The following is a 13,574-nucleotide window of genomic DNA, read 5'->3' as shown; positions in this document are numbered from 1 at the left end:
AAATGGCCAGAAAAATGTCTTGACTATATTTTCTATTCATTTTACAACTTATGGTGGTAAATAAAAGTGTGACTTTTCATGGAAAACACAAAATTGTCTGGGTGACCCCAAACTTTTGAACAGTAGTACATATATATTTTTTTTAAATTTTGCATACAGTGTCTTGCAAAAGTATTCATTCCCGTTGGTGGTTGTCCTGTTTTGTCGCATTACAAGCTGGAATTAAATTTGATTTTGGGGGGGTTAGCACCATTTGATTTACACAACACTTTAAAGGTGCAAATTGTTGTTTTATTGTGACACAAACAATAATTAAGATAAAAAAAAAAACAGAAATCTGGATTGTGCACAGGTATCCCCACCCCAAAAAAAAGTCAATCCTTTGTGGAGCTGCCTTTTGTTGCAATTACAGCTGCAAGTCTTTTGAGATATGTCTCTATTATCTTAGCACATCTAGCCACTGGGATTTTTGCCCATTCCTCAAGGCAAAACTGCTCCAATTCCTTCAAGTTAGATGGGTTGCGTTGGTGTACAGCAATCTTCAAGTTATGCTACAGATTCTCAATTGGATTGAGGTCTGGGCTTTGACTAGGCCATTCCAAGACATTTAAATGTTTCCCTTTAAACCAATCCAGTGTAGCTTTAGCAGTATGTTTAGGGTCATTGTCCTGCTGGAACGTGAATGTTCGTCCCAGTCTCAAACCAGTGGCCGACTCAAACAGGTTTTCCTCCAGAATTGCCCTGTATTTAGTGCCATCCATCTTTCCTTCAGTCCGGACCAGCTTTCCTGTCTCTGCAGATGAAAAATATCCCCACAGCATGATGTTGCCACCACCATGCTTCACTATAGGAATGGTGTTCTCAGGGTGTTGGATTTGCACCACACATGGCATTTCCCATGATGGCCAAAAAGATCAATTTTAGTCTCCTTTGACCAGCGAATCTTCTTCCATGTGTTTGGGGAGTCTGCCACATGCTGTTGGGCAAACTCCAAACGTGTTTTCTTTAAGCAATAACTTTTTCTGGCCACTCTTCCATAAAGCCTCGCTCTGTGGAGTGTACTGCTTAAAGTGGTCCTATGGACAGATACTCCCATCTCCGCTGTGGATCTTTGCAGCTCCTTCAGTGTTATCTTTGGTGTCTTTGTTGCATCTCCGATTAATGCTCTCTTTGCTCATTCTGTGAGTTTTGGTCGGTGCCCTTCTCTTGTCAGGTTTGTAGTGGTGACATGCTCTTTCCATTTTGCTATAATGGATTTAATGGTGCTCTGTGGGATATTCAAAGTTTGGGATATTTTTTATAACCCAACCCTGATCTATACTTCACAACTTTGTCTCTGACCTGCTTGGAGGCTCCTTGGTTCTCATGTTGCTTGCTTAGTAGTGTTGCAGAGTCAGGGTCCTTCCAGAACAGGGTGATTTATACAGACATTATGTGACACTTTGATTGCACACAGGTGGATCTTAATTAACTGATTATGTGACTTATGAAGTGAATTGTTTGGACCAGCTCTTATTTAGGAGTTTCATACGAAAGGGGTTGAATACCTATGCACACTCCAGATTTCTGTTTTTTCATCTTAATTATTGTTTGGGTCACAATAAAAAAAAAAACAAACAATAATTTTCACCTTTAAAGTGGTAGGCATGTTGTGTAAATCAAATGGTGCTAACCCTCCAAAAATCCATTTAATTCCAACTTGCAATGCGACAAATCAGGACAAACACCAAGGGGGAAGAATACTTTTGCAAGAAACTGTACATGGTCTAATTAAAGATAAAAACATGAACAAAGCCAGTACATGTCCTTACAATGAGATGAAACAGTATCCCAGCGAGCATATGACCAAACTTCAATGTTGAAAATTGATTGAAATTCTGCCAATTGTTCTTTCAACGTTGAAAAAATGTTTAATACTAATGGTTGTAAAACGGTTGACAAAAGACTTATAAATCATGGGTTTTGTTAAAATTTCAACATTCACGCATGCTGAAGAGGAACACATGCATTCGTTTCAATGTCGTGATATCAACTTTGGTTCGATTTTCAAAAACAGTGATTGAACCTGGAGCTATGAAATTCCACCAAGGTGTGTATTGCATGGATACAACAACAATTTATAATATTAGAAGAAGAAGAAACCTTTATTTGTCACATGCACACTTCAAGCACAGTGAGATTCATCCTCTGCATTTAACCCACCTGAAGCAGTGAACACACGGGCGCACACCCAGAGCAGTGGACAGCCATACCACAGCGCCCGGGGAGCAGTCAGGGGTCAGGTACCTTGCTCAAGGGCACTTCTGCCCAAGGCCGCCCCATGTTCACATAACCGCATGTCTTTGGACTGTGGAGGAAACCGGAGCATCCGGAGGAAACCCGGGCAGACATGGGGAGAACACGCAAACACCACACAGAAAGGCCCTCGCTGGCTGCTGGGCTTGAACCCAGAACCTTCTTGCTGTGAGGCGACAGTGCTAACCACTACACCACCGTGCCGAAGAAAATGGAGATTCAAGGTGGTTGCCACAGGAAGGATATAGTAACTCATATAATCGCTCTTTACAACCGTGGTGAGCAGAAAAGCATCTCAGCATGCAACAGCAGAAGAACACATTGAGAAGTGGCCCAATGTGGAGTGTATGTTTTTCTTGGTTACCCATTTTATCCCTACAACTTTCAGAATTCAAGAGCGCTGTGTTATAAAAGATTCACAGCACAGCACTTACTTCCTGCTGCCCTATGTGAGAACTAGAACCTGAACCCTTCCTACAAGAATGTGATGCTGGAATCGAGTGATATGGAGGTACGACTGGTTTTAGAGCTGTTTTGTGGTTATGTCTATTGTTATAGATGTGGTTTGAGGTCAAGGGGATGAATACTTTTGGGCTATACTGCACAAACTGGACAGACTCTGTCTCTCTCTCGCACACACAAACACACACCGTGCTCTGTGTGAGTTCAGGTGGGTTGTCGTTGACGTCGGTGATGGCGATTAGCGCTGTGGCAGTGCTTGACAAACCGAAGTTCAGATTCCCCTCCATATCTGTCGCCTCGACGATCACTGTGTACTGAGGAACTCTCTGAGACACACACACACACACACACAGAGGGAGAAAGAGGAGTGAGTTAAACAGATAGATGAACAGCTCTGTGCTACAAATACCTTTTTTTCTGACAGAGTGCAGTAACTGGATTTTACAGCTACTACACACACACACACACACACACACACACACACACACAAAGGAATGCTGACACTGACACTATTTACCTCAGCATTTTCCAGGTGTGTCTGTGCGCATATGTGTGTCTCGATTTATTGCTGTGCACTAACACGACTCTACATCACTCACTTTAATAAGAGAGAACGAGGGAGAGACAGACAGATAGTGAGAAAGCGAGAAGGAAAGAAAGAAACAGAAATATGTCTTTCGATCTGGAACTCTATCATGATCTGTTTTCACCATTCACACTTGCTGCGACTGGATTATGTCTAATTACGTTATTAAGGTATCTTTACCTTCTGCGTTGATCCTTTTTTTTTGTCGGTTTTATGCGAAAGATGGTATTGTTACAGAAAACATCGTGCCCTCGCAACTAGCTAGCAATTAGTTCGCCTATCAAAGCAGAAATTCGTAGAATGTGTGAAATTTCAGTGTTTAACAGGCAAACTGAACTTCTTTTTGGATTATTGATGCTGTTACATTATGCCTGTTTTGTTCACGCCCCCTAGCGGTAGACGTACAATTATCGACACCTTAACGATCTTTTGGCCATTGCAAAAGGACTTTCAATACGTAAATTGTGTGTGAATAATTACTCAGACTTCCACTGCAAAAAAAAAAAAAAGACTTGATTCCCAATTACTTAGTGTATCAGATCACGTGACACCGTTCCACAATTATCGACACCTTTGTCCACAGTTATCAACACCGTTCCACAATTATCAACACCCAGATGATTATTTCTAAAAAAAAAAAAAATCATCGGTATGTGGTATTAAATTAACAAAACATAGTTTTTATCTACAATTTGTTTTACACAGATTTATATTTCGTACAAAATATATTTTATATAAATATATCGATGTCGGTGTTGACGTAAATGAGGAAGTAATTCTAATGTTTGTAAACAAATGAACTGATAATGTTTAAAGGGCTGTTGACACGTTTTTGACATCTTTGGCGATGTTTTATAACATAAAAAGTAATTCCCGATGATCCATATATTAATTCACGAAGGTGCCTATTTTACAAGTTATGATAAAAAACGCGGCTATCTGGGCAAATTTGACGGGGCTGCAGCACCCACGAGACGTAGGAGGAGGAGGAGCTATATGACGTCAGCGAGAGAACCTTCCTCCTAACTTACCAGTTTGTTGTTGATGTGACAGGTGTTCAGTTTGTCATTAATAGTATTATTATTATACATTATATATAGTTATTATGCCTTCGCGTTGTGTTGCCGGCTTTTGCTCCAAAACCCACAAGGATGGGGTAAGTTTATTCAAGTTTCCCAGAGATCCCGAGCTGCATGCGAAGTGGGTGAAGCAAGTCAGGCGCACTCGTGACAAGTGGGAGCCCTCACCAACATCCGTCCTGTGCTCTGAACACTTTGATTTGGATTGTTTTGACACCCTTCCCAGCTTAAAAGAATCTCTTGGGTGTTCAGTTCAGCACAAACGTGTGCTGCTACCATCAGCAGTGCCTACAGTATTCCGGAGGGGGTCTACTAGTAGCTATGCCGGATCCAGCAGTCGCCTGGGACAAGGCGACTCCTCCAAAGACAGTCCTCCTGTCAGAACATGTGTTGAGAAACGACATAAGATAAAGGTACGTAGAGCTATAGAGTGCTCCGACATGATGCTAAAAATAGTAACCATGCGGTCTGCGCGGCCATCTTGGAAGTGACTCACTCCAGAGCGCTCATAGAGTACACATCATAGAGTACACATTCATGATAATCATAAATGTAATCAAAGTCAGCATGATATCAGTCATGTATTTGCTTGTGAAAGCTTGTGGCTTTCATGTAACTGCCGCCTAGCAACGAGAGGCAAAGGGTAAAGAGGGGAGGCTATCATAGATTCTATCCGGAAGAGATCAACACATGATTGCTTAAAAATTAGGTATTTTAACAATTTGCATCTGTTTTGTGATTATCGTGACACTTGTGTGTTATATAGAACTGTATGTCTTATCAGCACATCGAGGATCTTCCACCGGAGGCTTTAGCAAGTACTCGTAGCAACACTACACTTTACCCTTTGCCATGCGTTGTTAGGGAACGGTAGCAAGTACCCCGATGACCGACTTCAAGAATATGTAGAAAAAATTTAGAAATTATACTTTCCAAAAGTCATCTGAGCTTAGTGTATTGCATTTCCATTTATATTGTAGGTTCTTGCTGATGTTTTTGCGGAGTATGGCGCAGCTGCTGAATCAGAAGCTGCAGAGTTTGTATGTACTAGTTGTGAACATTCACATTATTATCACTCTCATTTATTTAAAATCAGATAAAATCATGCCATCATGATCACTCCTTAAAGTACCAGTATTTGGTTGTTCTTTTGTTCAGAGGAAGAGCTAGCACTAGAGAGTTCACCGGCGTTTTCATGCGCCATTTCCATTGAGTAGAACAGCCAGTGAACCGCAGCGTGTTCTTCCGCTGACGTCACAGCATGGCCGCGAGCCACGGACCCAGTTTTCTTGCGCTGTGCAATTAAAAGTTGGATATTCGCGTAACAACAGCTTCTTTTCACGTAATTATAACAGAAATCTAACAGGTTTGCCATGTTGTATAGTTTATTTAAGAAATTGCATCGAGTCATGTTCGTGTCATCAGATCTTTAACCTGCATTAGAAAATCGTTTTGTTCCGCTTTCTACCAACTTTCTAAGTATTTTCATAGATCACGTTTTGTTAATCATTCGTTGTTGTTTGTGTTAATTTCTAGTTATGTAGTTTACCAATACATTTCAACAGGGAATTGATATTGTAACCACATGAACATCCAGGTCAAAGGTCTCATGTCATTCCTCGAACCAAAATATAAAATGTCTACTGATATTATTATGTGGTATATATTTACAACAAACTGCAAAAAAAAAAAAAAATTCTGAATGGGATAGAAAAATCTGAATATTTCAAGCATGTAATTTTTTATATGTTAGGAATTAAATTCTGGCCTAATTATATTTATAGCAATCGGATTCCAAATACTCTATAAGCATTCCATTCTGTTATGAATCAGGACAAAAATTAATATAAAAAAAAATCACAGCACTCTGATTTTATTATTATTATTATTTTTTTAAGTACTTCATCTACTTCAACAAAGCTCGATCCATAACAGTTGTAAATGCCACTTAATCCCACAGGGTGTCGATAATGGTGGACACCGGTGAAAGTGATCACTATTATCGACACCTCACGTGGCTTCTCAAACGTGTGTTTAGATACAAAATGCGACTGTCAAATGAAAGAATAAGAAACAAAGTAGGTTTCGACGGGATCATAAAATATCGGTGAGTCTGAGAAGTAAAAACATGTCCATGATCTTTCCACCATGCTTACCTGCGATGATAACGTCCGGGTTTTCCTCAAATTGCTGATCGTGCTGAAAAAAATTCCATCTCAGGTAACGAGTTGCATCATCAGACGACAAGCTCAAAGGGTGAGGGGGGTCTTCCGGTTGACTAATTAACCAATAATAACTGTTGTAACTGAAACTCAGCTTTGTAAAATTGTTTTTGATTGGTAAATCTGAAAAGGTGTCGATAATTATGGACTGTCGATAATTGTAGCCGCCACTTTCTATATATATATATTTTTACCATCAATCGATCATGCAACAATGCAACAATAAAATACAGCTTCAAAGGTTACATCATAGTTTATTTGGTTCAATTAAACATTTTTAATCCGTGATGTGTTTTTTGGGTCAATGTCTTTTCATTTAAGTGCGATATTTAAGTGTGTCGTGCAAAAATATTGGGACAGCAAGAGTTAAATTGAATGAGAAAACCAAACCAAACAGAAAGTTAGTCGATTTTGTCCTCTGAGCAAAGGGGTGATCGGGAGTAGAGGCATCATCTTTGACCAGTCAGAATCATCACACATCTTAGGGAAGGGTTTAAAGCAGGGCTTTTCAAAGTGTGGGGCGCGCCCCCCCTGGGGGGCGCCAGAGTTCTTCGGGGGGGGCGCAACGTGAGGAAACATGAACCAGAATAAGTTACTATTGCGGACATTTAGCGAACGTCAGCTAGCCTTTAGCAGAGATAAAATGGATCGATTTTTAGTACCTAAAGCTACAGTGAGTGAGGAGACAGAGTCTGGGCCAAGCAAAAAAACAGAGCCTCCAGGATTTCACGATGTTGCGATTTGCAAATTCAACGTAAATTCAACCAATCCCCGCGAATTCAGGGCGGTGTTGCAATTATATCCAATCACCGCAACCTTCCCGCAAATTTGACCAATCATTGGCGTCGTCTTGAGGTGACGTCGACAAACTACCTTCCGCCTTACTTCCGTGTATACATTCAAGAGAAGCAGCATGCGCGCAGTGTTGATATTGGGCGGTTTTAATGCATTTTGGCGGGTTTTGAACATATTTTGGACTGGAAAACGTCAGCAGTATCTGGCAACACTGCATGATGTGCGAGACAATGTTTATATAGGCTTAAATTCTGTTGCTGAAAGTGTGTTATGTTTACAGTGAAGGACTGTGTGCACTTTACATTATTTTTTACTTAATACAAGAAATTAATGGATGCCAACATTTTTGCCAAAATGGTATTTTATTTTCCATTGTTTAGGCAGCTTCAGCATCATACTGTGAGATTCTGTTCAAATTGTTGTTTTTTTTCTTCTATGAAGCCTGAGCCATTTATTTTATTAGTTTATAATTATTGTTTAATTTAGTCTTCAGGAGAGACTGCCTGCACACAGTACTAGTATTAATAGTGTTTTTTCCTTACATGAAAGCTGAGGCATTTATATTATATTTTAAGGGAACTTCATGTTGTGCTGTGAGGTTCTATGCACTTTAACTTTTGAACCAACAGGTGCATTTGGATAAGTAAAGCCTATTTTTCTGCATTTTTGTAGCCCTGGTAATCTTTTATATTGGTAAAGTTGTTTATAGGACCATTTCTCAGTGTCTTTGTTTTTGTAATCAATAGTTTTTCAGTAATAACTTAATATTTAACATATCACTCAATTTTAATCACAAAAAGAGAAAATCGCAACAATTTCTCGCAACTTTCACTTCTTCCCGCAATGTAATCACAACAAAAACCTAAAAAACACCACAACTTTCATCGCAATTTTTGGAAACCCCCCCGCAACATCAGACATTTTAGCCCGCAACAATCACAAAAAAGGCCCGCGGAATCCTGGGGGGACTGAAAAAAGAAGGAAGTCTGACCACGATTATTTAAAGTTTGGATTTTCATGAACTGGATCTGAAGATGCTCCACTGCCACAGTGTGTTGTCTGCCAAGAGGTGCTAGCTAACGATGCTATGAGATGTTTAAAATGTGTAAAACAAGATGCTTTAAAAAGAAAAGCACAGATGTTTAAAATGTGTAAAAGAAAAAAATAAAAATGTGTACAACAACCATTTTTTTAAAAATACGAATGGAACATTAAGTATAGCAACAACAAAAATTGTGAGGGGGGGGTGCTGTTGTTTATTTGCTCTCTGAGGGGGGGCTGACTCTCCCACACTTTGAAAACCCCTGGTTTAAAGGGTTCTAATAAAACACACCACCCTCGCTAGTCATCACCGTTCCGTTCACCATTATCGTGACTAACCATGAACAATCATGCACTTTGTTATTGCACTGAAACACAGTACACAGACAGCAGACACAGACAGAAAAACCTGTGTGTGTGTGTGTGTGTGTGTGTTATACCTCTCTGTCGAGTCCAGCTGCGACAGTGACAATATCTCCTGTCTCTCTGTTAATAGTGAACATGTTTGGGATTGGGATGTGCGGGGTCTGCTGGAGAATCCGGTAATGCACCATGCCATTAGAGGTGGTGATGTCATCAGCATCGTGCGCTGTTACCGTCATAACTGTCGTACCTTGTGACACACACACACATACACACAGTTAACGACCCCATCTAATACTATTTTCAGCCAGTTATCGAGACACTTAAACACACACCTCGATAAAGCTAGAGAAAATAAAACAGATAGATAAGAATAAAAATAAAGTGTTCCTAATGATATGACTGGTTTAAACTGGTGTCAGGTTTATAATTCCTTTCCTTTACTGATGCTTTGCCATTCTTTCGTATACAATATGCTTTATTGTACTTTAATATATATTAACACTCACTAATATGCTTTATTATTCTGTCCACATTCACTGGATATGAGCAATCACGTGCCCTGATTGGCTACTCTACTACTACAATATCAGCTCATATACCATGAGTAGAGAAAAACAAAATGGCGGAGCATGTAGCTCAACCAACCGAGGACGAAATAAAAACTCTACTTGAAAACAAAACCCCTAAAAATACAAAAAAAAAGCAATAAAATATGGAATAAAAGTATTTGATGGTAAGAATCAAATAATCATAATAATTTGGCATATTTATGTCTACGTTAATTTTTATACTAATTTTGTCCAAGAGAATGCACATTCGCCTGTTCATACGTCATGTCCAGGAACAAAATAACGTTAATGGCGCTAAAATGCCTGGAGAGAACGCCCCTAGGATTGTCCTCTTTGCTTCTACAGACTTCTCGTGCAGTGGGAAAAAATGCACTGCTGTGTGTTCCGAACTATCGAGGAGACGACGGGGATGACCTCGAACTTCAATCATCATTTGGCAAGACTCCACCCAGAGAAGGAAGTGACATGCTATGTTCATTGCTCTGTTGATAGTGGGCTGGGCTTGCTTTCTGAGCGATGAACTAGCTAGTGTTATCCCTCTCTCATGTTATTCGCCCTGTTGATAGTGGGCGGGGCTTGCTGAGCTATGAACAAGCTTTTTATCTGTAGTCCACGGGCGATTGCTCTAAGACAACGAGGGAGGCTCAGCCTCCTCTAAAAATGACGAACATCGTGTAGGATGAATTGCGCTAGGCTTATGTTATAGCCGACCTTATAACATTGCTATTTCAGATCCAGAATCATAGAAATATATGTGCTCAACCCAACTACAGTGCGAAATCATTCCGTTATAACTTTCCCCAGTTCGCCTAATGTGCGCGTGAGTTTTTCCCCCTCGTGACAGCGCGATGCAGCCCAGCCTCAGTGGACTTCAATGGCATTTGGGAGCTATGCACTTTTCAATATCAAAATGCAAGACGATTATTGGACAAATACTGCGAAAACGCCTGCCCACGGAGTCTCACGGACTCCCAGCCTCAGTGGACTTCAATGGCATTTGGGAGCTCTGCGCTTTTCAATCTCAAAATGCGAGACGGTTATTGGACAAATACTGCGAAAACGCCCGCCCATGGACTCCCAGCCTCACAGTGGGAGGGACATGGCAAAGCTTTCCGCGAGGAGACTGGTGATTGGTGAAAGCAGCCGGATATTTTCTTTGATTGACAGCTCGTTTCAAATATAGACAGGCTGCGGTGAATTTCAGTTCGGATTCGCAAGTGCTGTGGTGTATTGTAAGAGATCAGCTTACATTTCGATTTCATTCATTACATACGGTTTCTACCAGCTTTTTTAGTTTGTATATATTTTCATTGTAAATAAAGTGTAAATATAGTGTTGTCAAGTTTGCTATCTTAGTTCCAGAAATTTCGTTTATTTGAGTGACTGAACTTGAACTTGAGGGGGCTAGTCAGCTAGCAAGAAAGCTGCGCACGGATGCCAAGCATTGCTGATTTAATTTTGGCGAAGCCATTTGCCAGTCTTCCTTTCGAGGAAAAAATGAAAATTAAAGAGCAGGGTAGACCAACGCCTCAAATTGACTTGGTGAAAAAGGTAGGGAATAATACTCGTTCCTTTCAGCTCTCCTGGTACGAGAAAGTGAATTGGCTAACAGCAAGTGACCCACATCAACAACAGTAAATAGGCTACTTTAGTAATATGTCATGAATGGACCAAAAATATAGACTCTATTTAAAATATTTATGCTGATTATATTATATTGGAATATATATTTTTCTGGATATGAATTAAACACAGCTACAATTTGGAAAACATTTTTAAACAAAAACACAGCCGAGAACATTTCACACTACAGACCTGGATTAAAAGTGAAGGGTTATCAAAATTGTCAATAAAACATTTCTCAGTCAAAATAAGTAAAATATAGGGAAAGTGCCATTGAATGAAATGTGTGGCACCCAGCTCTATGTTTGGCTCCCCAAGGTCAGTGCTTGTGCCTATTCCAGAACACTCTGCTGTTACTGCTGAGGTTCCTGACAAAGAGCTGCTTTCAATAATGATCAATTTTTAAACAACATGCCACAATTTTAAAATATAAAATGTTAAAATATACCCCCCCCCAACACCACCATCATGTATATTGGACAGTAGGCTAATGGGCCAAAAGAACCTGTTATTTCACAGTTTGTGACCCTGCCAACAATCAGCCAGATCAGAGGCAAGAGTATGGGCAAAATTGATGTGTTTTTTCTTTTTTCTTTTAAAATCTGGAAATATCGTAACCGACCAGCCTCCCCTGTTTGAAAGACTACCAGCCGCCACTGCTGTAGTCTATTAACGAAGGCAGCAACCACCACCGTCAAATGGTGCGGATGGAGTCTTGTTCTCGGACTCGACTCGAAATTTTCTTTAATGACTCGGACTTGAACACTGGGGAATTGAGACTGGACTCGGACTTGAGGTTTAGTGACTTGACAACAACACTGAATCGTTCTAATACATGATCATTTCACTGAACTTAAAAAGGAACGTGTGTGACAGACGTGCCACATAATCCAAGATTAATAATGAACTGATTAAAAACATGTTGCTATTTAACAACTGTGTGATCCGTAGCCAAAAGGTTAGAGAAGCAGCTGTGGGATCAAAAGGTTGCTGGTTTGATTCCCTGGACCAGCAGGAATAGCTGAAGTGACCTTAAGCAAGGCACCTAACCTCCAAGAGTGTCTGCTAAATGCTTGTGAGGTACTGTACTGGTGAAGGTTTCTGTAAGGATATTTTCAGTAAACATTTATGGAAGGAGTCTCCACTGCCATTACTTTGTAACAGTCATTGGAAAAAAGCTGTAACTTTTAGTTTTTCTTTGACAGGAGAGAAATTATACAGTTCTTAAAGTTTCTTGATACCAAGCATTTGTTGTCTTCATCACGTCAAGAGAAAGTTCAGTAACATTCCTTAAAATTACAGTGCCTTGAAAAAGTATTCATACCCCTTGAACTTTTTCACATTTTTCCACCTTACAACCACGAACTTAAAAGTTTTTTATTGAGATTTTATGTGATAGACCAACACAGAGTAGCACATAATTGTGAAGTGAAGCGAAAATGATAAATGGTCTTCAAAATTTTAAACAAATAAAAATCTGAAAAATGTGGTGTGCATTAGTATTCAGCCCCCCTGCATCAATACTTTGTAGATCCACCTTTTGCTGCAATTACAGCTGCAGGTCTTTTGTGGTATGTCTCTACCAGCTTTGCACATCTAGACACTGACATTTTTGCCCATTCTTCTTTGCAAAATGGCTCAAGCTCAGCCAGATTGGATGGAGAGCGTCTGAACAGCAGTTTTCAAGTCTTGCCACAGATGCTCAATGGGATTTAGGTCTGGACTTTGACTGGGCCATTCTAACACATGAATATTCTTTGATCTAAACCATTCCACTGTAGCTCTGGCTGTATGTTTAGGGTCATTGTCTTGCTGGAAGGTGAATCTCCTTCCCAGTCTCAAGTCTTTTGCAGCCTCCAACAGGTTTTCTTCCAGGATTGCCCTGTATTTAGCTCCATCCATCTTCCCATCAACTCTGACCAGCTTCCCTGTCCCTGCTGAAGAAAAGCATCCCCGTAGCATGATGCTACCACCGCCATGTTTCACAGTGGGGATGGTGTGTGCAGGGTGATGAGCAGTGTTAGTTTTCCGCCACACATAGCGCTTTGCATTTAGGCCAAAAAGTTGAACTTTGGTCTCATCTGACCAAAGCACCTTCTTCCACATGTTTGCTGTGTCCTCTACATGGCTTCTTATGCCTATCTTTCAACAATGGCTTTCTTCTTGCCACTCTTCCTAAAAGGCCAGATTTGTGGAGTGTACAACTTATAGTTGTCCTGTGCACAGATTCTCCCACCTGAGCTGTGGATTTCTGCAGCTCCTCCAGAGTGATCATGGGCCTCTTGGCTGCTTCTCTGACCAGTGCTCTCCTTGCTCGCTCTGTCAGTTTAGGTGGACGACCATGTCTTGGTAGGTTTGCAGTTGTGCCATACTTTTTCCATTTTTGAATGCTGGATTGAACAGTGCTTCTTGAGATGTTCAGAGCTTGGGATATTTTTTTATAACCTAACCCTGCTTTAAACTTCTCCAGAACTTTATCCCTGACCTGTCTGGTGAGTTCTTTGGTCTTCATGATGCTGTTTGTTCTTCAGTGTTC

General features: G+C 40.4%; 1 protein-coding gene across 1 annotated transcript in view; it reads right to left on the bottom strand.

Annotated features, from left to right (window-relative positions):
- Positions 1-13,574, bottom strand: part of LOC132897219 (cadherin-4-like) — a gene marked incomplete at its 5' end in the record, with an annotated part of 970,760 nt that overhangs the window by 73,010 nt on the left and 884,176 nt on the right. Inside the window, 2 exons of the mRNA XM_060938690.1 lie at positions 2,946-3,083; positions 8,921-9,093. Coding sequence (XP_060794673.1) covers positions 2,946-3,083; positions 8,921-9,093 — 311 coding nt within the window. The remainder of the gene's footprint in view (positions 1-2,945; positions 3,084-8,920; positions 9,094-13,574) is intronic.

Source organism: Neoarius graeffei, chromosome 13 (genome assembly GCF_027579695.1).
Source record: "Neoarius graeffei isolate fNeoGra1 chromosome 13, fNeoGra1.pri, whole genome shotgun sequence".
Lineage (NCBI taxonomy): Eukaryota > Metazoa > Chordata > Actinopteri > Siluriformes > Ariidae > Neoarius > Neoarius graeffei.
This window is presented reverse-complemented; position numbering and strand designations above follow the sequence as displayed.